The sequence below is a fragment of the Mustela nigripes genome, chromosome 1 (assembly GCF_022355385.1).
Source record: "Mustela nigripes isolate SB6536 chromosome 1, MUSNIG.SB6536, whole genome shotgun sequence".
In the NCBI taxonomy this organism is placed as follows: Eukaryota; Metazoa; Chordata; class Mammalia; order Carnivora; family Mustelidae; genus Mustela; species Mustela nigripes.
This window is the reverse complement of record NC_081557.1, coordinates 269,648,109-269,675,535: the sequence shown is the minus strand read 5'-3', so window position 1 is coordinate 269,675,535 and position 27,427 is coordinate 269,648,109. Positions and strand designations below refer to the sequence as shown.

The 27,427-nt window shown below is 52.1% G+C and overlaps 1 protein-coding gene across 1 annotated transcript in view; it reads left to right on the top strand.

The window, feature by feature from the left end:
- The window catches only part of SCD5 (stearoyl-CoA desaturase 5), a 71,800-nt gene extending 63,778 nt beyond the window's left edge, over window positions 1-8,022 (top strand). Inside the window, exons 7-8 of the mRNA XM_059379309.1 lie at window positions 2,527-2,759; window positions 7,186-8,022. Of these exons, the coding sequence (XP_059235292.1) occupies window positions 2,527-2,759; window positions 7,186-7,376 (424 nt within the window). The 3' untranslated portion in view covers window positions 7,377-8,022. The remainder of the gene's footprint in view (window positions 1-2,526; window positions 2,760-7,185) is intronic.
- The last annotated feature ends 19,405 nt before the right edge of the window (window positions 8,023-27,427 follow it).

Genomic DNA, 27,427 nt, shown 5'->3' with positions numbered 1-27,427 from the left:
AAATGCCTTCTGTTGACACACGGACCAGCCTGCTTTCCTCCCCGGCGGTGCGGACGAGCAGCAGAGATCCGTGGCTCTGGCCACCTCTTCCGCTTTCCCTTCAGAACACCCCCTCCCTGCGCACACTCACCACCGAGCCCCAGGGCCTTGGCAGGGCCTGCGCGCCTCTCCCGGGTCCCCCTCGCCGGGTGCTCCTCTCTGGGAGCGTCTTTGCCCACATGGAACCGCCCTGTCCTGGGGTTCACCCCTCGCAGGGTGTGCCCCGAGGCCAAAGGCTGGGTGATGCAGGGGGACCTTTCAGTTTGGGACGACTCTAAAGGGCCATCCAGCCCCAGAGGTTCCTGTTGGATCTGCTGGAACTTACTGGAGGTGAGCTTCTGCCTCCGCTCAGCCTGCCTTCCTCTCCCTCCCTCAGGAGTAGCCCTTAAGAGCGGTCTCAGGGCCTGGGGGGCTCAGTGGGTTAAGCCTCTGCCTTTGGCCCAGGTCCTGACCTCAGGGTCCTGGGATCAGGTCCACATCAGGCTCCCTGCTCAGCGGGGAGCCTGCTTCTCCTCTGCTCACTCTGCCCATGCTCACCCACTCTCAAATAAGTAAATAAAATCTTTTTTTTTCCTTATAAAAGTCGTCTCCCGGAGTCTTCTGCTTGTGACTCTAGGAGCCCAGCACAAGAGCACCAGTCCCTGCAGTGCCTCGCCTTTCCCTGTAGCCACAGCCCACTCATCTGACCTCCCAAGGACCCTCTTTCAACTTAAATGATTTCATGTGCAAATCCTGTATGTAAGTGTGTTTTGCAGATTGCTAGCTGTGCGTAAGCGTTGTTTGTGTTTGCTGGGCACCAGGTGAACCCTTGGACACCCGTGTTCAAGTCGCTGGGATACCAAGATAGCGCATTGAAGGGGATGGTGGTCTCCACAGTGATTCTGCCTGGATCTGAATCTTGGCCCTACTACATCTCAGTCTTGTAACCTCGGCCCAACTATGTAACCTTTCCTTTGCTCTGTAAAATGGTGATATTAATGGTCACTTCCCCCTAGAGTTTTTATTAGGATTAAATGAGCCAGTACATGGAGAGTTCTCAGAATAGCCATGACATATGATTTGCACATAGTATATATTCCTTACTGGGTCCTCACAAGACCCGCTGTAGGTATTACAATCACCACCTCCGGTAGACCCCCTCGTGCCCCACCTCCTACTCTGCCCATCTTTTCACACCAGCTCTTGCCGCAGCCACCTGCTGACCCCAGGTGTAACCCAACAGCACCTTGCTCAGCCGGACGCCTTATTCCCTACTTCCTGCCTGGTGTCTTTGCCACCTCCACCTGAGATGCTTCCAGAAATGCACTCAGCCGTGCTGACCCGAGCAAACTGGAGGTGTGAGGGAGCTGATATCCCGTGTGACATCCCTTGGCCAGGACACAGTTAGAGGCAGTGGGAAAACAGCCTTTTCTTTCATTCCTTGAGAGAGTAACTCCAAAGTGTGATCTGTCCCACTGAGGTCCAAGTTCAGATGTCCAACCCATGAGCCCCCTGGTTTGGTTTCCCTCCTTCCCAGAATAGACTACCCCCACACATGTCCTGGCCTCAGGCTCTGCTCTTGGGGAACCAGCCAACTGCACGCAGGAGGGAAGCAAAAGAAACAAAACGGCGGGTTCAACGCCCAGAATCAGATCGAGACTCAAGTTCAAGGCTTCCACCTCCTGAATGTCGTTCCCTCACACTGTGCCATTTCGTACATACGCATCTTAACAGACCTTCAGGAAGCTGGTTTAGGCTGCGTGAGGCCGGGGAGGAAAGAGCTACGAACTCCCAGCACAGCCCCTTTCCTGTGCCTGCACAGAGCTGGTTCCACATAGCCAGAAGGTGGGAGACGCTGGTTCCACCTAACTGAGGCCTGGACGGGGACCATGTCAAATCTGTCTTTGCATCACCAGCACTTGTGGCCTGGCGTCCAGTAAGTGCTTAGTATATAACTTGCTGGGTACACAGGTCTGACAATCAAACTGCTGACGGTTTCTTTGTAAAGATGACTTTTTATGTGGCCCTGCTTGTGCCTAGCCTTGTTACTTTTTTTTTATGCTGGCTTGGAAGGTACTCTCCAATGAAGACAGAACATTTTTTGAGAGGGGATTGGATTATTTACCTTTGTGCCAAGCTAAGACAGTACTGAATCACGTGTATGAAAATTACTCAAGAAATAGGTGTTTCTTGAAATGACTGGAGACAACCTGATCATCCAGCTGATTGACAGGTGAAGGAAGGAGCGGGGTCCATCGAAGGGGTGAGCTGCCCTCCCGCTCCCCAGAGCACTCCGCCTGTCCCACCTCCACTTTGGGTTTCCTGCCTCGCCCTCGCAGGGATATGGGTTTGCAACCGCCGTACAGAGTGACACACAGTGGGGTGTTTCCATACAGAAAGCGTGGAAGGAGGCAGCTGGCGCACTTCCTGACCTTCCCGGTGGCTTGCTCGGCCCGTCCCTGCCACCATCCGCAGGGCCCGGTGCCAGCATGACGTTCTGCCTTGCAGGTACTATAAGATCACCGTGGCGCTCATGTGCTTCCTGATCCCCACGATGGTGCCCTGGTGCTTCTGGGGGGAGAGTCTGTGGAACTCCTACTTCTTGGCTTCCATCCTCCGCTACACCATCTCCCTCAACATCACCTGGCTGGTCAACAGCGCTGCCCACATGTACGGGAATCGGCCCTACGACAAGCACATAAGCCCCCGGCAGAACCTGCTCGTCACTCTGGGTACCATTGGTGAGTCGGGGCAGTGAGAGCCGATGGGAAGTACGGCTGCTCAGACTTTCTTGGCTGTCCAGTGGTTTTTCTGGAGTCCATAAAGAGAGGCAGTGGATTGGAGTCGGGGGAGGAACTTGGGCTTTGGTGGTAGAATCTTGGCTCTTGGACAACCTCACCTAATCTCTCTGATTTAGAGTTTTCTCATCTTTGAAATGGGAATCGTGATGTCTACTTCACAGGGGTGTTACGAAGAGTAAGTAAGCTACTAGTGTGCACGGCTTAGGACAATGTCTGCCATACAGTAAGTGATCAGTAATTAGCAGCTACTTTTTTTTTTTTTAAGATTTTATTTATTTATTTGACAGAGAGAGAGAGATCACAAGTAGGCAGAGAGGCAGGCAGAGAGAGAGGAGGAAGCAAGCTCTCCGAGGAGCAAAGAGCCCAATGCGGGGCTCGATCCCAGGACCCTGAGATCATGACCTGAACCGAAGGCAGAGGCTCAACCCACTGAGCCACCCAGGCGCCCAGCAGCTACTTATTTTTACCGTGGAAATGTTCCTGAAGGAGCCATCTCAGGTGACTTTCTTCAAACTGCCCTGACCATTCTAGCCTCCACTGTCCAGTTGTCTGACTGACCATAAGAAAAAAGGCCTGCAATCAGAGAGATGGGAAGGAACAAAAGGGCGGCATCTCATGGTGCCACAAGATGGTTAAGAGCAAGGCCTCCAGATTCTGATGCGTTTGGTCGGGTCTTGGCTCCCCCACTTTCTCTCCGGGGAAGTTGTCGGACTCCGCCACACCTTGTGTCTTCCTCTGTCAAGCGGAGACGACAGTGGCATTTACCTGCTGCTGGGGTCGTGGGAGGGTTCGATGAGTTACCGCGTAGTCTTTGCAGCAGGGCTTAGCACAAAATAAGCCTCAGTGATGCTATTTTTATTCCTAGCTTTACAGTGTAAAGCAAGTTACCGGCCCCTTCTGTATTTTTAAAATGGGGATAACGGTGGCAGCTAGCTCGGAGAGGGGGATTATAGGTCTGCACACCCGTTAAAGCCCTCGCCACCGCGGCTGGCGCACCGTAAGTAATAAAGAAACACTGGCTGTCTCTTTGTGGAGGCAGCTCGGGCTCCTCAGAAAGCTGGGCCTTGAGCGTGGAGGTGGAGCCGGAGGGGAAGATCCTACTGTAAGGCAGCGACCGTCTCAGTAGCAAGGAGTTTCCGCCACCGCGTCGGTAGGCTCGCGCGCTTTCTCAGACCCCAGGATCTTGTGTTGACGGGAGCAATGACAGTGGTTAAATAAGCGCCAGTCCAGCCATGGGGACACTGGCTAAGCCGAGAGAAAAGTGTCTTGGAAGGAGTTTCTGGTGCCCCTGCCACTTCCTCCTCTGCCTTCATCTTCCTTTTCTTTCCCGTTTAGTTTGAGAGACGGAGAGAGAAAGAGTGAGCTGGGGGAGGAGCAGACTCCCTGTGAGCGCAGAGCCCGACACGGGTCAATCCCATGACCCCGAGATCATGATCTGACCCCAGATCAAGAGCTGGACACTTAACCGAGGGAGCCACACACGTGCCCTCTCCCGTCGGCTCGGAGTCAGCACTGGCCGTGTCGCCCCGACTACAGTCTTTTCAGAAGATGAAGGGGACAAGACGGGGTTCCATCTTGTGTAGGGACAGGGGGCCGGAAAGCCCTAGGACAGGAGCGTGGCGCAGGCCCTCAGGAGCCGGCTGTTGGCTTTCTGTGCACCAAGGTCAACAGTGGGCTCCTGGTCGGTTTTCTTCGTTCAGGTCCTGGGAAGGCTCCTGTCGCATTGGACTGTGCGGTAGATGGGGGTCCAGCCGGGCTCTCAGTGCGGGTGTCTGCTTCTGAATATAGTGGGGGAAACTCCTCCACACATACTCAGGGGAAGGAAAAACACCACAAATGTTGAGGAAAGAAGGGGCAGGGTCAAGTAGACTGAATTAAAAAGAAAACGGTAAACCACAGATCTGCCCATCGGGTGTGCTCATCGCAGAGCAGAGCCTTCAGCTGTGGTCAGCAGAGCTGGGGGATGGCGAGGACCTACTAGGAAGTAAAGGGGGGGCACCTGGGCGGTGCAGGCGGTTGGACATCTGACCCTTGGTTTTGGCTCAGGTCATGATCTCGGGGTCGCGAGATCCAGCCTGGTGTCCGGCTCTGAGCTCAGAAGCTTAAGTAAGACTCGCTCTCCCTCCCCCGCCATGTACGCACTCTCTCTCAAATAAATAAATAGATTTTTTTTTTTTTTAAAGATTTTATTTATTTATTTGACAGAGAGAGATCACAAGCAGGCAGAGAGAGAGGAAGGGAAGTAGGCTCCCCGCTGAGCAGAGAGCCCAATGTGGGACTTGATCCCAGCACCCTGAGATCATGACCTGAGCCAAAGGCAGCGGTAAACCCACTGAGCCACCCAGGAGCCCTCAAATAAATAAATAGATTTAAAAAAAAATAAAGAAGTAAAGGAAGAATCTAGCAATTCCTCAAATGGTTAAAAATAGTTACCGTATGATCTAGCAACTCCACTCCCAGATTTGGGCAGAAGAGAAGTAAGAATCGACGTCCGCACAGAAACTCGCACGTGAGTATTCATAGCAACATGACTCGTAATAGCCAAAATGTGGAAATCATCCAGGCGTCCGTCACCGATGAATGTGATGGAAACCTGTTTGGCAATAAGAAGAAATGAAGTATCGACACCTGCTACAATCTCGAAAACTTATGCTAAGTGGAAGAAGCCAGTCCCCAAATCACATATAGTGTGACTTCATTTATATGGAATTCAGAATAGACAGATCTATGGTGGTTGTATTAGGTTCTCTAGAGAAACAGAATCATTATAAATATATACATATTAGGACACATATGTATGTGTACACAATACACACTACACATATACATGTACTGATATATACACATGTGTACTATTCTATACATACACTATACAGTTTCTGTGTGTAATACAGTATTATATGTTCCTCATAATAAATCCCCATGGAGATACAGAAACAGTAGGATATCTACACAGGTAGGTATATCCATGTGTGTAGGATATAGATAGGTATCCTGCTATTTCTGTGTGTGTGTGTGTGTGTCCATGTCCACATGCGGGTGTAAATGTATAGAGAGACGTTTATTATGAGGAGCTCACAGGATTTCGGGAGCCGAGAAATCCCACGGTCTGCCCTCTGCAAGCTGGAGACCCAGGAAAGCCAGTGGGATCATTAAATCCGAGTCCTAAGGCCCGAGAGCCAGGGGAACAGATCATGTAAATCCCAATCTGAGGGCAGGGGAAGATGAGATAAATGTTCCAATTCAGTCACTGAGTCAGAAAAAAAGGGCAAATCCCTCTGGCTCCACCATCTGTTCTGTGCAGGCTCTCAACGGTGGTCGACCACGACGCCCCCGCTGGGGAGGGGGATCTGCTTCACGGAGTCCGCCGATTCCGTGTTCTGATTCCAGACGCTCATCTCCTCCAGAGCCACGGGCGCAGACGCGCCTCCAAGAAATGTTTGATCTGGGCAAGGCTTGGCCAGTCCGGGGGGACACGTAAAATTAGCCACGGTAGAGAGAGAAAGTAGGGGCTGGAGGCTTGGGGGATGGTTGGGGCACGAGAGCACAGGAGTGTGGCGCTTCCCTTTACTAATGAAAATGTTATAAAATTCATTGTGGTGATGGGTGCACAACTCGGAAAACACTAAAAGCCAGTAAATTGTACTTTGAATGGGTGAATCCTATCTCAGTAAAGCTGTATGAGAGTCAAATGAAAGAAGCCCTAAGATCCCTCCTATTCAGCAGGAGGGGTGGAAAACCTGTAGCGGATCCGGGTCGGAAACAGTCTGCTCTGCGATTCGCTGCCCTGTCCCAGCCACGCACTTCCCGGTCTTCCGGACTCTCCAGCGAGCCCTCGTCCGGTCCCTCCAGCCCATGGAGGCTATTCTCCCTTCAGGAACAAACACCCAAACGAGGAAATGTTGGGGCGCCTGGGTGGCTCAGTGGGTTAAGCCTCTGCCTTCGGCTCAGGTCATGATCTCAGGGTCCTGGGATCGAGTCCCGCATCGGGCTCTCTGCTCAGCGGGGAGCCTGCTTCCTCCTCTCTCTCTGCCTGCCTCTCTGCCTACTTGTGATCTCTGTCTGTCAAATAAATAAATTAAAATCTTTTTTTTTTTTTTTTTAAATGAGGATCTGTTACAGCCATTTAGCATTTAGTTTCTGAAGTCTGGCCCCGAAATCGTGATAACATACCTACGGTTCATACGGGGAAATGAACCTCGTGGCTCTGTGCTGACTGTCTCGTTATTTTTCTGCTTGTACTTCGTGGAGCCAGTGCTCTCTAAGAGCAGACACGAAGTCTGCTGCGCACAGAGCTCCGTGGACGGTGGGACTCGGTCTGTGCAGAGGTGGAGACGGGTTATTTCGATCCCACTGTGTCTTGCAGGTGAAGGCTTCCACAATTACCACCACACCTTTCCCTTTGACTACTCCTCCAGTGAATTCGGCTTAAATTTCAACCCAACCACCTGGTTCATTGACCTCATGTGCTGGCTGGGGCTGGCCACGGACCGCAGACGGGCAACCAAGCCGATGATCGAGGCCCGGAAAGCCAGGACTGGAGATGGGAGCTCGTGAACGTGGGGCCGCCGTCCGCTATGTCTGCCATCGACACCTGAGTTCATGGCTCCTGTTACTGTAGTTCTCTTGCGTTGGATGTGGGTGGGGCAGAGGGTAGGGAGGAAGCAGAATCTATGGGGTTTGGGAACTTTCTCTTTGTCTCAAAATAATGTCAACTGTCAATGAAAAACATTTTAATGTCACCGTAACTATGATTTAACATTAGAGTGTAAGACGTGATTTAGTCGCCGTAGCTACAGTACCTCAAACACACATGGTCTCGTGCTTGTACGTGATGTTGACCCTGACAGGATGAAGGAGCTTAACACTGTCTCGGGGTGATTCAGGCGAGCGTTAATTTTCTTTTCTAGCAGCGAACCCAGCGCTGTTCTTAAACCCATCATCCGAAGGAGCAGAGAGGCAGCGCAGAAGACAGAAGAGTGGGTCCAGGGGCGCCTGGGTGGCTCAGTGGGTTGAGCCGCTGCCTTTGGCTCGGGTCGTGGTCTCGGGGTCCTAGGATCGAGTCCCGCATCGGGCTCTCTGCTCAGCAGGGAGCCTGCTCCACCCCCTCTCTCTCTGCCTGTCTCTCGGCCTGCTTGTGATCTCTGTCTGTCAAATAAATAAATAAATAATCTTAAATAAATAAAGAAAGAAAGAAGAGTGGGTCCAAGTGTCTAAAGAATGTCTCTGCTTTGTAATTCCTGCGTGTGTGTACGTGTGGTGCTGTTGCTTAAGAGAGCGGAACACTTTGAAAGACAACGGCACGGGAAAGGGCTCTCAGACTCTCTTTTTCCCTGTTTGAGCTTATTAATGCTCCACTGTCTCGCTCCAGAAGAGATCTGCCCGGTGCCCAGTCCGGGTCGGGTCCCCATCACGCCCAGCCCGTCCTACGCTTCGGTGCCCGTTTGGCTGTTTGGTTCTGCTATAGAATTAAGTTCAAATCAAGGTCTCGTTTCAGTGTTAGACACCAGATTCGTACTCTAATCGGTCCCAGCCGCTGAGGCAAGTGCTTCCGCTACTCCTGCTAAATAAGCATCTCAGTTTTCCACACCAGGCATCAGATCTTAGTAACAACAGTTACCCAGAACTCAGCGTCTGCTAATGTTTCCCCTGCCTGCGGCCCTCCTTGATTTTGCAGCAAAACATAAAGCGATCATCATGTAGCTTTGGATTAAAAAAATCTTCCGTGTGTTAAGTCGCCTTGTAAGGAGCACGTTGAATTAACGGGACAGCGTCTCCTTTGTGTCGGTTGTCAGCGCAAAAGGATGTTGGAGCTCCTTGAGGATAAATCTTTTCAGGAAAGATGTAGGGACTTAAAACTTTGGAAAAAAGAAGGGGTGCTAGTAGGAGATCATCAGAATGAAGTTCTTCACCCAGCAGCTGTTGGACACTGTTGTCTTGCCATTAATAATGTACGAACTATGAGTGACGCACAATAAATGATTCTGAATTCGCTGGTGTCCTTGCCCAGGTGCTTAAATGTTGTTTAGAGGACGTCCTCTCAGGGGCCCTTGCTGTGCCACGATGACCATATGACTTCCACTTGATTCAAGCGCTGGACTAACAAGACAAGGCCTCCAGTGCCCCATTAGCCCTGGGCTGGAGGGAAGGTCTGCTAGTTTTATATTTGGAATGCAGAACCCCAGTGCTGTCATCCCCACTTCTCACTCACCAGAATGGTCATTTGTGCTGCTTCCAGCTGACGAATGGGCACCTCGACTCCTGCCTGTCACCCGAGAGAGCAGGAAAGACACCTTCCCTCCCCGAGCCCCAGCGGGCCCCACCAAGAGTGACCAGAGGCACGAGGGATGGGACCGGCTGTCCCTCCAGTCCTGCCACCCAACTTTTCCCTAGTGCTGCCCCACTCTCTGCCCTTCTTCTGCCCCAAAACACCTGTGTCCCTGCCCTCAGATACAGGCTTCTTGGCCCGCCTGCAGCTGAGTGGGGCTCCAGCCGGGGCCCCCTCTGGGTCTGACTGGCAGGTACCGGCTGCTTTGTACTGAGTAGTGGTGGGGTATAACTGTATTCCGAGTTGAGTTTGGATCAACATGACCTAAAATGATTGGGAATATTTCCGTGGCTCTTTGACCCTTAAATGCACCAGTCATATTGCTTGCCCGTCTAATAGGAAAGGCTACATTTGGAAAAACTATTTGAAGTCTTCTCACAAAAGGAGGATATTCCCCCGTCTAGACCAAGTAAGTCCTGAACCTCACTGCTCTGAACCCAGAGCCATGTATTTAGCTGCAGCAGTGCCCATGAATGAGGACTGGGGTGATTTGCTCAAGGAGTGGATGGAGGCTAGATCACTCTAGAAGCTTCCATGTTAACATTCCCCACAGGTCTCAGCAGCATCTAAGGGAAGAAAGTAACCCTGGGACATGTCTCCTAAGACTATCCAAAATGGCCCTAGAGAGGTTGGGACCTTTTTTTTTTTTAAGAGGATCAGTTTAAAGTAAGGGGATGTCCTGTCCTTAATCTCCGTGTCTTGCAAGGCTTATTCCAGAAGCACCCACCATGCATCCCGGTGCAGGGAGCCAAGGGGAAGTGGTTCCAACAGAGCTTGTCCCCTGTGTGCTACGAGCTAGCCGGGTATAGCCGAGCCACCTCAAGTACACTCCTGGCCGGCTGTGTGGCCTTGAGAAAACCAGTCTTTCTGGATCTAGTTTTCTCATCTGCAAAGGGAGAGGATAAAACCGGACTCTGGCCAAGGTCCATCGAGCTCTAATAGCCACCAGCAGCAACAGAGACAGGGACTTGGCTGACTTTGGGTTTGAAACACCTCTCAAGTTCATGCCCTTCCCTTCTGGGATCTGGGAGGTCAGAATTGAGGGAAATAACTGAGTCTGAGGGGGAGAACATGGAGCAAGACTAAAAGGGATGTTCTTGGTAAAAACAAACAAACAAAAACTGCATCTGTTTCATCCATTCCCAAAATATAATGAAAAATAAAAATAAACATAATCTATGGAAATCAGTTTAATGAAAGGAAGTACTGCAGAAAGGTCTGGCCTCGTGGAGTAGTAGAAAAACAGCACCGGGCTCAAGGTCAAGACCTGAGTTTGAATTCTCCTCCCTTTTTACGTTGAGGTATAATTGACATACATTATATCAGTTTCGGGTGTAGAACATAATGATTTGGTATTTGCATGTATTGCAAAAAAAGGACACCTGGCTGGCTCAGTCCGTATATAACACAAAATGATTGCCACAATAAGCCGTCTTGTTAACATTGTGGCAGTGAATTTTTTTTTCTTATGATGAGAGCTTTTAACTTACACTCTTAGCGACTTCCAAATATGAAAACAAGTATTATGAACTATAGTCACCATGCTGTGCATTAAATCCCCGTGACATTTATTTTATAACTGGAAATCTCTATCTTTTGACCAGCTTCACCATTTTGCCCACCCCCACAGCCCACCAGTCTGCTCTCTGTACATATGAGTTCATTATTGGTTTGTTTTTTTTTTTACGATTGTACATATAAGAGATCCTATGGTATTTGTCTTTCTCTCTCTGACTTACTTAGGGTAATACTTTCTAGGTCCATCCATGTGGTCACAAATGGCAAGATTTTGAATTCAGACTCGTGACTAGTTTGCTGTGTTGCCTAGCACGTTTTCAGGCTGAACCACGTGAAAGTGCCATTTATTAAACTACTGAGGCTCTCTGCACCTCCAAATCCTCCCCCACAAAGCAGGAACAGTCACTCTTATGTGCTCAGGTAGATCTGGAGGCTTCGAGAACAGGCCTGGCGCATCATAGACTCCCCGCGAGACATCAGGCAGGGTGAGTCGTGCGTCCCAGACACGAGACAGTGACTGAGATGGAGTCAAATAACCACAGACCGGAAGTGAAGAGGACCAACTTCTAGTTCTGCTTTTCTAACTAGCTGGGTAGTGAGAGGCAGCAGAATATGCCCCAAATGCCAGTTTGACATAAGATTATTTCCGGTTAGAGGCACTCGAGGGTCACCTGGCCGGCTCATTCTCAGTTGGTAAAGCGCGCAACTCTTGACCTCAGGGCTGTGAGTTCGAACCGCATGTTGGATGCAGAGATTTAAGAGAGAAGGAGAGGCAGGGAAAGAGGGAGGCAGGGAGGGAGAAAGACACTTGAAACCACAGAGGACCCTCTGACCTCTCTTTCTCTTCCTAAAAGCGGGAGATGAGAGTCGCATGTGAGAGCTGCCCTCTCTGGAGGAGGGGCTGGGTGGGGGAGTGGATGAAACCGTCTTACCACCAGAGACAGGGAGAAGGCGCCCAGACAATCAGTGCTAAGGAGGGTTTGCAAGTAACCCTTGTCTCCCTTCAGCTTCTCCACACTCTTCGGTACTTTTCCACAGCTACAACTCTTTGTCGAGTCCGGTGTGTGGCCGCTTGGGCCCAGCCGCTCTGGGCGGCCTCCATTTCCCACGACGGCTCCATGGACACGCAGTACCTCTGTGCATCCCCCGCTGACCTGTGTTTTGTGCACGCAATTCTCAGGCTCAGCCCAACCCTGGAGGCCCGAGCGGACGTGCCGCCTCCCGGCCCCTGGCTCGGCGTCCTGGAGCCTGGCCGAGCCCTTCGTAAAGGAGGGAGACGGCATGGGACTGTCCTGCCCAGGTAGGCGTCGCTGGCCCGGTGTGGGGAAGCCCCGCGCACTGGCACAGCCTTTGCCCAGCCCCGGGCCTCCCTCTGCGCCGTGGCCTCCGCCAGAGGACAAGCCCCACTTGCAGAGTCACCCCTGATTCCCGCAGCTCGTCTCTGTCCTCCTCGGGAGCCCCGAGCCGAGACGGAAAAGGACGAGGCGCGAGCCAATGGGCGAGAACGAGCTTCTGGGAGCGTCCGTGACCTTCGCTTATCCCTGTCCCTCCGTCCTCCGCTACGGAAGACCCTGGCAGCCCGCCGAGTTCCCAGGGGCTGCGCCTGTGAAGAACGAGGAAGAAGTCGTCCGACCTTGCGACCCGTCCCGCGCCCCACCCGTCTGAAGCTCTGTACTTCGGGTGTTCGGGAAACTCCTTTCCTTCCCTTTCCCCCGCGGCACGGAAGTGAGTGAATGACCTGGAGATTCCTCTGTTCTCCCCATGGGGGTACAGCTCAAAGCCGCCCCTCCCCCACCCTCCCCGCCCCCACCACCGCCCCAGAACGTCGCACCATCTGGACTTGCACCTGCCCCTCCCCCACGACGGCCTGTGCTCCAGCAGCTCCGGGGCTCTGCGACAGCCTCGTCGTGGGCTTCTGTCCTCCGAGACCCCGCTGCCCAGGGGGGAGTTGTCCGCAGCTGCCTCGACTTACCACGGGTTCAAGAGGAGCAGCCCCGGGGACAGAGGAGCGGCCCGAGGACGGATTAACGGCCCCGCGGAAGGAGGAGCAGCCCCGGGGACAGCGGAGCGGCCCGGGGACAGACTAACGGCCCCGCGGACGGAGGAGCAGCCCCGGGGACAGACTAACGGCCCCGCGGACGGAGGAACGGACGCAGACGGCGCGGCGGGACGCTCGTCCCGAGAAAGTCCCATTCTTAGTTCCCAAACCCGCAGTCACCGCACAGAACGGAGGACTCGGCCTTCAACCGGCCGCTCACACCCTGCAAGTCCACGGACTAGTCCTCGTCCCCAACCTCCCCGGCTGACCCCTGCTGGGCTGCCCGGAGGGACCGCACCGTCGCGTCCGCACCGTCGCGTCTCGAACGGAGGCACGGCCCGGGCAGGGCGGCCGCGCGGTGTCCAGTCCAGCTCTCTGGGAGCCGGTGCTCGCGGGAGTGGCCGTGGTCCAGCGGGGCCGGCGGCGAGGGGCTCCTGCTCAGGCCATGCGACCGGGTCCGGCGTGGGGCGGGGGGCGGGGGTCCGGCTGGGAAGCGCAGCGTCCACGAGACGCGCCGACCGTGCGTGTGGGTGACACGTCCCCAGCCCGCAAACACGCTTCTCCCGCCGCGGCCGCAGCCGGATGACCCCTTTTCTCCGGGCCCAGCGACTGCGCTCCCCGAACCTGAACGCGCTCGAGCCCGCAGCAGCGTCGGGGCTGTTGCCCACGAGCCGGCCCTGAGCCCCCGCGTGCGCCGTGTCCGCTGCAGCTCCCGCGCGCTGGGCTGTTCCCGGCGCGGGCGGATCCGCGGGGCAGGAAGGTCCGCGCGGTAACCGCCGCCGGCCGCAGTGAGAAAGAGCTCAAGGTGCATCTCTTCCCTTTATGGTTTCAGATCAGTGTTTTGTTTTACTTTTAAGATTTTATTTATTTATTTGAGAGAAAGAGAGGCATGAGCAGGAGGGAGCAGCAGAGGGAGAGGGAGAAGCAGCCTCCCCGCTGAGCGGGGAGCCGCAGGCGGGACTCAATCCCAGGACCCTGAAATCGTGACCTGAGCCGAAGGCCGAGGCTTAACCCGCTAAGCCACCCAGGCGCCCCCAGATCACTACTTTATTTTTTTTTTTTTTAAAGATTTTATTTATTTATTTGACAGAGAGAAATTACAAGTACACTGAGAGGCAGGCAGAGAGAGAGAGAAGGAAGCAGGCTCCCTGCTGAGCAGAGAGCCCGACGCGGGACTCGATCCCAGGACCCTGAGATCATGACCTGAGCCGAAGGCAGTGGCTTAACCCACTGAGCCACCCAGGCGCCCCCCAGATCACTACTTTAAAAGTGAAGACCAAAGTGGGGAATTTTTAAGCAATGATCTATTGGACACTTCCCAACCACATTTTCAGTCTTTTTGAAGCCAGGGGCCAGGATTGCTTTCAAGACACAGATATGGATAGACTATTTTCGAAAATTAGGTAAATTATTGATTTCTGCTCCTTTCATACATCCTACTGGGCAAGAAACAGTCGTGCATATATCTGAGATAATGTCACACATTCTATTCAGAGCAAAGCACCATAAGGAAAGCTGATCATCTCTCTCAAGGTCTCAGCTCATGGGATCTCGCTTCCTGATTTTACATTAATTTTTCAAAGTCAGAAATGTCATCTCCAAGAAATGTTAAGGGAGCAGTAAAAAAAAAAAAATCACTTTATTCAATATTATAGTTGTAGAAATTGAGTACATATTCTCTGAGTCATTAGAAACTAAGAAGAAAATGCCACAACATCGTTGGTACATCCGCATAGACCAGCAGGAGAAATACTGTGGAAGTTTGTCTCTTTGATACCAAGGAGACATTCTAGTTCAGGCATCAGCATACTCCTGTGTTTTCACCAGTTGCTGCTTTTCTGTGGCTTTTCATTCTTTTCCATATTTCACATCACAGGCTTGGGGCAGCCTTTAAAATTTCATTAACAGGAGCAAATCCAATATCCACTGATTTCTTCTGAAAAGGCATTTGAACACATCAGATGGCTTAACAGTTCCATTCTCATGAATACTCCAGCCATGAAAAACTCCATAGGATACAGACAAATTCAATGAATAGAAGAAGAAATCTATTGAGTTTTGGAATGTTTGGTACATTCGATTGGTCCAGGATTAAGAAACCTGAACCTCCTGTTTTAAGTAGGAAGCTGGATGCCAAATCCTTCCGTAATGTTGTCCAGTTACTTTATGGCCAAGAAAGCTTGGTCTCTGACATCCATGTTTGTCGGTCATAAAGCCAACACTTGGAGGGTTGGTAACATAAATTTTTCCTCCAGTGATGAGGAAGTAAGACATCACCACCAGCGCATACACCATCATGGTGGCCGCCATGTCCCCCAGTGCGGCTTCTTCTGCATCACGTTGGGCATTCAAGCATTAAGAACGGGACCAGACCAGTACAAAGTCTCCATCTTGGTGGTGGAAGGGGTGGATCTCTGAACAGGCCATTCTGATGTAGGTTTGTGTACATTATTTCGCTCCTTGGCCTACATCTACATAACCCAGAGATGGTTGGATTGTTACTTTGTTGGTAGACACACAGCCTAAGGAAAAATGTGTGAAACTTCCAGTTCTTTATCTATACCATATCACATCTGGAAAAAATGATTGCTTAGGTCCCTTCTTCTTCCATCCAAGAGTACAGGAATCAATAGTGAGCAGGCTTAGAAAACACTAAACAAAACAAGGGGCAAGAAGCCATCCCCACGTTGTATCCCTACAAAGAAAAAGAAGAAAAAAGGGAGGAGACTACAGTCCACCGTATAACTTAGAAAACTGCGTCTGTCAAAGCAAAGTAAACACCTGTAGGTGGGAAAGGAGAATCCTGAGTATTAGGGTGGCCGATGACACGGCAGGTAATTCACTAGTCTGGTTGATATTTCTGGAATGCCGTTGCAATGGCTAAATATTTCTCAATGATTTCAGGGTTTGGTTTTTTTGTTGTTGTTTTGCTTTGTATTGTTTTGTTTTTAAGTTTCCATTTGAGAGATGTCCTTAAATTGAGTATTGCTGTGTCCAGGAAATTCCAACATTATTAACCTTGGAAACAATAACATGCTCCAAACTAAGGTCACTAATCATCACATGCCATCATGATTGGCTGCCAAAGTTCCACACTCTGTGTTAGAAGAAGGCCGAGTGTGCACAGAGATAATTTAAAGCTTCCCAACAAGCTTGTCTTGTTCATCTGATTGATATAATGCATTTTATTGTAACATTCAGTCTGTTGTTTTTCCATTTGTTTTAAATTCAGCATTGCCACAGAAGAGAGAAAGAGAAAATGGGACAGCTTGAAGAGATGTAAAAATATAATTACGCTTTGTAAAGTAGGCATATTTATCTTTTTTTGCTATCCCTGTTTCACATGGTTTTCCTGCTCTAAATAGATGAATGCTCCTGGCTTGTATACACAGCGCTCATAGATTATTTTAATTGAGAAGAACATCCTTTATTGCAATTTCTAGGCCACTGATTGTAGTGCATCTTAATAATTTCTTTTGCATCAAAAAAGAAGTCAAATGAAAAAAAAAAAAAAAAAAAGAAGTCAAATGAAAACACATCAGACTTGAAAGACCACTGGCCATACCATTGAACCTCAGCAAACCAGTCCACAAAGAACACATCGAGTCACTGAAGTTTTGCCTAGCACACCACCTTCAGAAAAAAGGAATGACCAAAAAAAAAAAAGAAAAAGAAAAAAATCTTCATCAGAAAAGTATTTTCCCAAAGAACACCTAGTTTGGGCTATACTTGGCTCGATTTTATAAAGCTGTTACAACTGTCTCTAAAAACAATGCACAAAGAATTCGCAGCTCACATTTAAGAGTCATGCACATTATGCTAGTCATAGTCACCAAGTGTTTCCCCAATCCACAGGGCCTGAGAGGTGAGAGGTGCTCCATAAGTTTTACTGAATGCATGGATGCATGGAAGTATGGTTACATGGATGGGTGGGTGGGTGGATGCAGGTGGCTACAATGTAGCGCACTACAGAAAGTGCTTTGCAGAACAATTTAGCATTGCTGTGTCTCATCTTTGTAACTCATTCCTTTGTCTGCCCTGTTAAATGTGACCCTCCAGGCAGACAAGCCCACGCCTGTCTTGGGCACAGTTGTACCGTGAACTCCCAGCAGAGAGCTTACCGTGGAAGCAGGACCTCAAAAATGTCTGTTGCACTGCCGTGGTCTATGAATACATGTAAGCCTTACTTTCAGCAAGAGTTGACCCAGAAATCCAAACTTACAAAAGTAAAAAAAACTAGAAGACGATTCTTAATTTTACAGAAGTATTTGATGCAGGTTTCCTTTCATAAACACGCTTTGCAAACATGCCTGAGCCTTTAGGGGAGCCTGGACAGCTCAGTTGGTTAAGTGTCCAACTCTTTTTTTTTTTTTTTTCAAGATTTTATTTATTCATTTGACAGAGATCACAAGTAGGCAGAGAAGCAGGCAGAGGTGGGGGTAAGCAGGCTCCCTGCTGAGCAGAGAGCCCAACGCGGGGCTTGATCCCAGGACCCCGAGATCACGACCTGAGCTGAAGGCAGAGGCCCAACCCACTGAGCCACCCAGGCGCCCCAAGTGTCCAACTCTTGATTTCAGCTCAGATCGTGATCTCGGGGCTGTGGGATCAAGGTCTGTGCCCTGGGGGGAGCCTGCTTGAGAGTCTCTCCCTCTCCTCCCCTTCTATGCCTTCCTGCTCTCTCTCATGCTCTCAAGTAAATAAATAAACAAAATCTTTTAAAAGGAAAGAAAACATGCCCCAACTTTTAAAAACCTTCCCCAACTTTCAGGGTACTGGGGTGGTTCAGTCAGCTAAGCATCGAACTCTTGATCTTGGCTCAGGTCATGATTTCAGGGTCCTGAGATCAAGCCCTGCATCTGAGCTCCACGTTCAGCGGGGAGTCTGCCTGGGGTTCTCTCTTCCTCTGCCCCTGCCCCTCCCTCTGCTCCACACACTCACACGTGCTCTCTCTCTCTCAAATAAATAAATAAATGTATTTTTTAAGTGTCTTTTTCAACTTTTAAAGAAGTACATGTTGTGGGGGGCACGAGGCACCCCTTAATTTGTGAGGACTGCACAGTCACAGAGTCACTCTGGGATGGTCAGAGTTAGAATCCGCACGTGCCTTCCGAGGGGTCACCCCCTATGCCAGGAGAACAAGACCAGACTAAGAAGTGGAACAGGCAAAGACGGCATTAGGGGCTGAATCGTGTCCCCTCAAATGCGCCTGGTGAAGCTCTGACCCCAACACCTCAGAATCCGACTGTGTGTGGAGATTAAAGCGGTGACTAAGTTAAGCGTCTTCTCAGCCGGGCCTTCCTCTTCGTCCCTCCCTGTGAGCGACTCCACGGGGACGGGCGCCTTCCAACCGTCCCCGACAGAAACCGGCGCCGAGGGCCGTCCCGCCGTCCTCCCCGACCGTCTGCAGGGACTCACTCGGGCCGCTGCGGGGACGGCGGAAGATGGAGTGTGGCGGCGAGAGACACGACTCCCGAGGAGGAGACAAACTCACCTGAAGGGAACGACCCCGGCCTTCCCCGACCTTCCCTGTGCCCCGCCCCACCGTCCAAAGCGCCATCACATCCTTCGGACATTTTCCCCACAACTGCTTTGCTAAAAGTTGTAGACGATAAGTGACTTAGTAAATCCCAAGGGTGCACTTGAGAATTTGGACAAATTCCTTGAGGGGCGGAGTGGGGGGAGGTCGGGGTTACAGACGAAAAGAGTTACAGGCCGCCCTGAAAAAGGCCCGAGCGTCATCGAGCGATCACATACGTTGCTTCCCTTCAGCAGAAGCTCCAGTCAGACGTCTCACTCGGTCCAGCTAAGTCCGGAGAGAAGCCGTCTGTCTGTCAGCTCCGGTCCAGCCCCCCCGAGCCCCGCCTTGAACACACCAGGGGCTGAGGCCTGTACCGGGGAAGGATGATCTCAGCCGCTCGCTGCCAAAAGTCACTTGCCCAGCACTGTCCCCTCCTGGGGAGCGGAAGCGTGTCCGAGTGACATCACGGACGAATGCCCGCAGGCTGCCGGGGACAGTGAGCCGGTGACAGAGGAGCCCGCGCAGGAAGTGATGAGAAGGTTCGGGGGCCCCGGGCACAGATGTGCACAGATGTGCACAGCCGCTGTGCAGGGCACCGCGACCCCGGACAGGGCGCAGACCTGGAGCATCTGCAGCAGGTGCGAGAGGCCCAGATGTCGCTGGTTTCCGCGTCTGGTCCCTTCCTCAGCCGCCCTGTGAGAGCTGCCGGGGCGGAACAGAGTGTGCGTGGGAGCGAGCGCTCTGCCCTCCCCACTGCCCTCCTCTCCCTCAGTCGCTTCTCTTCCTCCTCCTCCCCCTCAGCCCCCTTCCTCAGTTTCCAGAAGTGACGGTGCATCACCTGCCCGTCCCTGAGGCCCCGGCTCTGCAAGAGGAGCTGCCAAGGGCGTGGGAACAACGGTGCAGAAGCAGAAGCGGGAGAAGCCGGCGACCTCCTCCCTGACTCCTGCCTTCCCCAGGGCTCCTTCTCCCGAGAAGACTCTGTTTCTCCCCCGTGGCCGCCCTCGCCCTGGGCCCTGCTCCGCGAGGCTGACGGGCGAGCGTCCTGTCCGTCCTGTCCTCCTGTCCGTCCTGTCCGGGAGCGGGGGCTGGGGGACTGGGGAGCACCGGGAGCACGGGGGACGGCCCCACACCGGCCGCTCCCTCAGGGGACAGTCACGCTCCGGTCTCTGTCCCTGGGACTCAGCGGCGGTCACCGCACTCTGACCAATGCTGTGCTGTCGCTCGTGGTTGCTCGATGCTGACCCTGGGGCGTCAGTGAGGAGACCCTAGAACAGCTGTGCAGGTGCACCTGTCAGATCTTCTCTTGAGAAAGAACTTGCTGTTCCCAAAGCCACGGCTAACTGAGAGCCTTCAAGCTTCAGAACATGCCTGTTTTCTTGTTTGTTTTCCACATCCTGAGCGGCCCTCGCCCGTGACCAGGTGTGGCACCAGGTCCTGGCCACCTCGCCCCAGTAGGAGAGACCCCGCTCACCGGCAGCCCTGGCCCCCAGCCCTGCCTGGCCAGCTCGGAGCGAGCGCTGAGGCTCCCCGCCCGGCCGTCCTTCCTGCCCTCTTCATCCGCCTCGGGGCCGGGCGGCTCTCCCTGTCCGTTCCTGCTCCCCCTTCTCTTCCACAGCAGGACCGCCCCCGCAAGTCGATGACACCCCGAGCTCCAGCGGCCATTTCCTGGGTCCCCCGACCAACACATCCGTCCCCAGGTGACCCCGTCAGACCGTGGCACCCCTTCCCTACCGGGCCCCCGACTGAGACAGCCGGGCGCATTGGCTGGATTTCCACAGGGTTCCCACACACACTCGGAAGGAGTAGCCCCAGAGCCCTCCAGGGCTGCCCTGCCGTGACCACAGATAACGACAAGTGACGCTGAGGTCCCCTTGCTGTCCCCACCAGCATTTCCATCCGCACCGCGGCCCCCACCGCCGCTCAGCCAGGCCCGGCCCGGGGTCTGAAGCCGGAGAGAGGGGAGAACCCGCGGGACGGTGGGGCTCCAGGAGCCACGGTGATAAGAAGGGCGGGTGTTTCGCTCTTCTCAACAGAACCTTAGGAAAGTGCATTTAGTCCTCAGCGTTTGGGAGAAAACGTCCAAATTCACTGAAGCGGTGGGCAAAAATAGCGTCAGAAAGGCACGGAGTCTATTCATAAACCTTGGAACCGAAACTTGTTACTGAGAACCGGGCTACTTGGGCCTTTCTGGGCCAATCTGCGCTCGAAGAGACCAGGAAGTGGGGTTCTCTGCAGGCCGGCGGCTCTGCGCTGCCTCGGTGGGGCGTGGGTGTCTAACTCACTTTCGGGAGCGATCTCGGTGAGAAATTCTGATCCCAGCAACACTCTGCACATTTTCTAAGTCTCCTAAGACAAGAAGAGTGCCACAAAACCCTCAAAACACAATCCACTTCGTTATAAAAAGCACATGTCATAGAGAATCGGAACATTGAGCCTACATTTTTTCTAGGCTTATTCTAATCTCAAGAACTTTGGCCTCTGGTCAAAAACACATGTAGGGTGGTGCCTGGGTGGCTCAGTGGGTTAAGCCTCTGCCTTCGGCTCAGGTCATGATCTCAGGGTCCTGGGATCCAGCCCCATGTCAGGCTCTCTGCTCAGCAGGGAGCCTGCTTCCTCCTCTCTCTCTGCCTGCCTCTACCTGCTTGTGATCTCTGTCTGTCAAATAAATAAATCAATAAATCTTTAAAAAAAAAAAAAAAAAACACAGACACACGTAGAATCAGGCTGTATCTTCCCTTTGGGATTTGGAAACTCCAGTCCTATTGTCCACGCAGCATTTTTAGGGGAGAGAAAGAAATGGTGGAAGGGGACGTAGGACTGTAATTTTCTTCAACATTTTCTTCAAGAAACTTCCAAAATGCTAAGATTCAGTCCTATCATATATGTTACTAGATCTTTTTACGTAACAGACGAAGCTCAGTGACTCTCCACTAGTGTCCCTCACCTCCAAATGTGCTTATTTCTTGTCTTTTGGGTCCTCACAAAGCCAAACACCAGGACGGAATGAGGTCCATGAGAAGTTTACTGAGATTAATGCCTGTGAAGAGAGAGGGAGGGAGCAGGAGTCACTGAGGAGAAGCTTACAGCCAGACACAGGTCTGACATCTGTGAGGGGAAGAGCCCCCGACCGCGGCGTCATTCTGAGGAAATCTGGGTCAGGTCATGGGAAAGTCCTTGAGCCAAAGCTGCCCATCAGAGGGACCTTCTGTCTGGCAGAAATGGCCCTGAGCTACGTTCCCTCTGCATTAAACTTCCTGCCCCTTCTACCGCACACATTTACCTACATCCTCTACAATCCATGCCTCTCCTACAACACGGCACAGCCCGGGTCCCTGACCGCTTGCTCCTCCTCCGGGCCCTGGCGTCCCTCACCGGCCCGCTTGCTCCTACTGCTTCGACCCTAGAAGTAAGAAGCAGGCACGGGAGCAGGACACGGCACAGGGGGCTCCGGGGGCTGCAGGGGCTTGGAGCGGCTGGTGTGTGAGCAAAACGGGTGAGCTGGGGATGCTTCGTGACATAGCCAAGACCCATTAAGGGGGCTCCCGGGCTGCACTAGGAGCTTGACCTTCATCCCATGACAGGTAGGTGTGGGCCACTGAAAAGAACAAATCGGGATCCGACAGATTCGCCTCTCATTTGGGTCACGCTGGGGCCACCACAAAGAGAGTCTCACAGCGGAGAGATTGGAGCCAAGGCCTGGCCAAGACCTGTTAGCAGATCACGGCAGCGCCCGGGAAAGCGAGCATGAGGGCCGTGACGGAGACTGAAGGGTGAAGACAGCAGTGGACGTGAGTGTCCCAGAGCCCTGTGCTCGCGGTTCAGCTGGGGGCTGGCGGGCAAGTCCCCCTCACTCCCCCAAAGGCAGCTCCTACTGCATGGCCCTCCCGCAGTCCCTTCTTCTCTCCCGCGTGGGACCCGAAGCCCGTGCCTCCTCTCCTTGTGCCTGTGGGCCATCCCTCAGACCTCCACACGTCTCCGTGGCAACCCGAGTGTCCTGTCCCTGGTCAGGCTTGCCTGGACACTAGCCCACTGGCCTCCACGCCTGCGTCTCCAATCCAGCCCTCACCTGCTGTCAGGGACTTCGGTGGCTCAGTGGCTTCCATTGGCGGCAAGAAGAACACAAGCCCCTTATTACTGCGTGTAAGACCCTCCCACGGCTTCGGGCTGCAGGACGGGCTCTGGGCTGCTCTCCCAGCCCCTCCCCCAGCAGCGCTGAGCCCGAGCAGCACGAACGTGCGGTTCCTCAGTCACACCCGCCGTTTCGTGTCTCTGTTCTTGTCATCACGTGGCTCCCCAGCCGGCGCACCTGCAGATCCTGCACACGCCTGCTCGTTCCTTAACACCGGCCACACCGGGCTCTCTCGGAGGCCTTCATTGTATCTCCGCTTATTACGATTTGTGCGACAATCACTTCTTCCCGGCCAGCGTGTAAATGTCACGAGAGCAGGGATTATGAGTATATTGGGGTTTTTTTTAACATCCTCTCTAAGACTAAGCATCACTCCTGATACATAATGAATGCTCAATAATTACTTATTGAATGAATAAATACAGATTTTTGTCTCCTTCACTGGACCATAAGTTTTTTGTTTTGTTTTGTTTTGTTTTGTTTTGTTTTGTTTTAAATAAGCTCTACACCCAACACAGGGCTTGAACCCACAACCTGAAGATCAAGAGCCTACAACTTGCTCACCTACCAGGCCAGCCAGGCTCCCCGCAGACAACAAGCCTTTGGAGGCAGTGACTGAGTCATGTTTAGCTCTGTATGTTCCCAAATAACTGTGTTAGTACAAGTATTAGTACAAAGCTGCTGGGCTAGGAAAGTTGATCTACTCATTTCTTACTGTATTGGAAAAAAATTATTTTTTCCAAGTTCCTCGTTTCATTTAAAAGATGACTTTGGGGAATAGCTAAGTTCAGAGTAGAGCCAAGTCATAGAGTTTTATGGATTTTCCCTAAACAAAACAAATGGGAAGTTATCCATTTTAAAACCCTCACATCAGAGAACAGTGGCTTCAGAAAAAAATAAAATCTAAAAGCTGTGCTGAAAGAAGCATTTAAAATTTTATTCTGAGAGGGTGAGGGTCTCTGACTCCTTGAGCCTGAGCACCGACACCAGCAGAGAAATGGAGACTGAGTAGTAGGTCGACCCGTCTTCATCGTCACAGAGCTGGAAGCCTGGGTAGCTTTCTCAACTCGGACTTTTATGAGGGCATCATGTTAAATCCACATATCAGGGCTGCCTGGGTGGCTCAGTGGGTTAAAGCCTGTGCCTTCAGCTCAGGTCATGATCCTGGGATTGAGCCCCCACATGGGGCTCTCTGCTTGGCGGGGAGCCTGCTTCCCTTCCTCTCTTTCTCCCTCTCTCTCTCTCTCTCTCTCTCTCTCTCTGCCTACTTGTGATCTTTGTCTGTCAAATAAATAAATAAAATCTTTTTTTAAAAATCCACATATCAAAGTCTTTGCGGGTGACAGTGAACACAGTATTAGTGAGCCATTGTGGGGGCACACGATCTAAAACCAACTGGTAAAATGACAACATCATTTTTTTCAAAGTCCCCTCACAAGATGTAAAAAATGTCCCCAAATCACCAAATGATCATTCATTTTCATCAAGGTAAAACTATTCTAAGCCCAAGAACAAAGCCCCCAGAACACAGCCGTGCTCCCAGAGCCGGGGACAGTCAGGAGGAGCCCCCGAGACCAGCCTGGTTGCCTTGACAACCGCAGCCGCAGCACCAGCCTTCAGGATGGGCTCGGGCAGAGCCACGAGGAAGACTGACGATCAGACCCAACATCTAAGACGGAAGAGTGACTGGATGGCAGCGTGTGAATATTTCCACGCTGAAAGGGACATTGGGGCGTGTGTGTGTGTTTCCCCCTGACCCCTCCGAGTTCTCCCTCTTTCTCGGTTCCAAAATAAGAAACCCCTTTTTAGAAAGGATAACAAGCACAGCGGAACAGCTACCTTGGAAAATCTAACCTGGAAAAGAACTGTTTCTCATTTAAACCCCAAACTCCCTGCCCACCCCCACCCAGAGGCAAAGATGACAGCAAATGGGAGGCAGCTGTGGGAGACCGATCTCAACTCTTTAAAGAAAACCTCCTTGCGTGTGGGGGTGTGAGGAGTGCCTCAGCAATCCTGGTGCTGCCAGACACCAGGCAATTAGTTCACAGCCGAAACCGCCACAAAAACGCAAGCACACTGGGAGAGAGAGAAGGCGGCGGTCTCCCGTGTCAGCCTCTTTCCCACGTGCCTGCAGAGCCGCGTCTCCGCGAGCGCGAGCCGTTGCAGGCGCGGAAAGAAGCCTGTGCCCGGACAGCAGACAGTGTGAGGAGGGTCGGGACAGGGAACAACAAGCCACGGTAAGGACAGACGACACAGAGAAACCCGCACGCCGGACAGAAGAAGCCTGTGAGGTGCTGCGGGGGCGTTCCGAAGCCAACTGTGTCACCCAAACAGGAGACAGCAGAAATGCAATCACTCCAGCCTGGGGATAAATACATAAAATGAGAAGTCAGGGGGAAAGCAAACCAGAATTAAGACTTAAATTAACCACAGGGCTCTAAGGAGTCACCTTTCTCTTGCCGTGTTTTCTTGGCGGTATCTGAGACGCCCTTCCCCAAATGTGCAATTATCTCAGCAGGATGAAGGAAGATGGGAAACCGCAGACGCCTGGGGGGCTCAGTCAGTGAAGCGGCTGCCTTTGGCTCCGGTCACAGGGTCCTGGGATCGAGCCCCACGTCGGGCCCCTTGCTCGGTGGGAGCCTGCTTCTCTCGCTTGTCTGGGCCTGCCACGCTGCCTTCTTGTGCTCTCTCTCTGACAAGTAAATGAAAGCAATCTAACACAGAAAAGAAACGAAATGAAACTGGCGTGTGCGCCCACCACAGCGCCCAGGGGCAGACACAGAACCTGGACGTGCAAGGGCCGGCACTAGGCACGAGCCGGACAGTCGCCTGCGCGACCTGCAGTGCAGAAGACTCCGCCAGTCCTTGAAACACCGAGCCTGAGAAAACGACTTTGAATTATTCCATCTCAAGTAACACAAATGGGGGTGGCCTGGCCGGCGCGTCAGCAGAGGCCAGGACTCGGTCTCAGGGCTGCGTGTTCAAGCCCCACGCTGGGTGTGGAACCTCCTTCAAATTAAAAAAAAAATGTATTTAAGTAAAACAAACTGTTCTTCAAGTTCAACAGCAACACAACAAGAGCAAATCCACGAAAAGTCACACTCCTTTCGTTGGGAGAGGGAGAGTGGAACGTCCGGAGTGGTAAAGCTCGTCGGTTGCTCACCTGATGCGGTTGAGGAGGCCAGAGATGTGTTTGCACAACTTGTTGTCCCGAAGACTTGTTGCCCCGAAGGCATCAGCGCCTCGGCCAGAAGCACCTTCTCTCCAGCTGAGAATGCGGCGGGTGTACGGTGACAGATGACAGCTCGTAACCCTTGCGGGCCACGAGGGGGATTCTCAGCGCCAAGACATTTCAGTCATTTCAGGAGACGGTTTACTCCCTTAACTGGAGTTACTTTTGGTTTGTACAATTTAAAGCAGCACGTTAATTCACTGTTGATGGAGCATGGAGAAATGACTGTTGCCTGAATTGCTGGTGAGAAGTGACACCGATACCAGCTTTCTGGGGGAAAGTGACAGTTATGTGCACCAACATGTAAAAGTGCAGCTGACCCATGAACAACGTCAGCGCGAGGGGTGCTGACACCCCGCGCGGTTGAAATCAGCAGAGACCTTGTGACTCCTCCAAGTCTTGACTATATTGACTTGATGCCTTACTGATAACACAAATGGTCGATTGACACATATTTTGTATGTTCTGATAAAGTCAGCCAGAGAAAGAAATTGCTATTAAGAAAGTCATAAGGAAGAGGGGCACCTGGGTGGCACGGTCGGCTGGGCGTCCAGCTTGGTTTTGGCTCAGGTTGTGATCTCAGGGTCATGGGATCAAGCCCCGCGTCAGGTTCCACACTCAGTGCAGAGTCTACCTGAGGCTCTCTCTCCCTCTGCCCTTCCCCCTGCTCGCTCGCTCACACTCAAATAAATAAATACATTAAAAAGAGAGAAAATATTAAGGAAAAGAAAATATACTTGCAGTACTATACTGGAAATATATACATAGCAGTACTATATAGCAGTACTATACTATATATAGTATATATATATTATATAGCCGTATATAGCAGTACTATATATATAGCAGTACTATACTATATTGGAAAAAAATCTGCATATAAGTGGATCTGTGCAGCTCAAACCCTGTAGTTCAACTGTCAGCTGTACTCAGAGAAGCAGCTCTGTCTGTCAGGTCCGTCTGTAAACTGTCCATTTCTCATCAGCCACTGCCACCTTCCTGGTCCAGGCCACCATCGCCTCTTGCCTGCTTTTCCGAAACAGTATCCAGATTGGTCACCCTTGACCCTTGAAGTCCGCACTCAGCAAGCTGCCAGATGCTACCCCACCCCTGGTCACAACCTCTCATCTTCTCTGAGTAAAAGCGAAGACCTCACCACAGTCTCACAAGCCTCCCTCCTCCTACTTTCCTACCCCCACCCCCCAGTCTCTCGGAGTCATCCTTTGCTTCTCTCCTCTTTGCCAGGTCCACTTCAGCCAGATCAGCCTCCATCAGCTCCTGAACTCACCAGGCATGCTTCTGCCCCCGGGCCTTTGTACTTGCTGTTCCCTTATCCTAGAAATCTCACGCCCTCTCTGTCCTACCTTCATCCCTGGCTTCACCAACTTCAAATCTTTTCCCAAAAGCCATCTTCTCAGTGGGGTGAGGCTGGTTTTGCCCACTCTAACATCGCAATGTTCCCGCACTTACTCTTCCTCTTTCCCGCCTAGCTTTTCTCCCCAGCCTTTACCAACCTGTCATTCTCGGACACTCTGTATAGTCGACGATTTTTATTTAAGTGTCATAGAAAAGGGGCGCTGGGCGGCTCAGTGGGTGAAAGCCTCTGCCTCCGGCTCAGGTCATGATCTCAGGGTCCTGGGTTTGAGCCCCACATCAGGCTCTCTGCTCAGCGGGGAGCCTGCTTCCTCCTCTCTCTCTGCCTGCCTCTCTGCCTCTCTGCCTACTGCCTACTTGTGATCTCTCTGTCAAATAAATAAATAAAATCTTTAAAAAAAATCAAAAGAAATGTCGTAGAAAAGAGTGATCCCCATAACTCTAGTACACTAGGGAATAACCAGGCAGCTG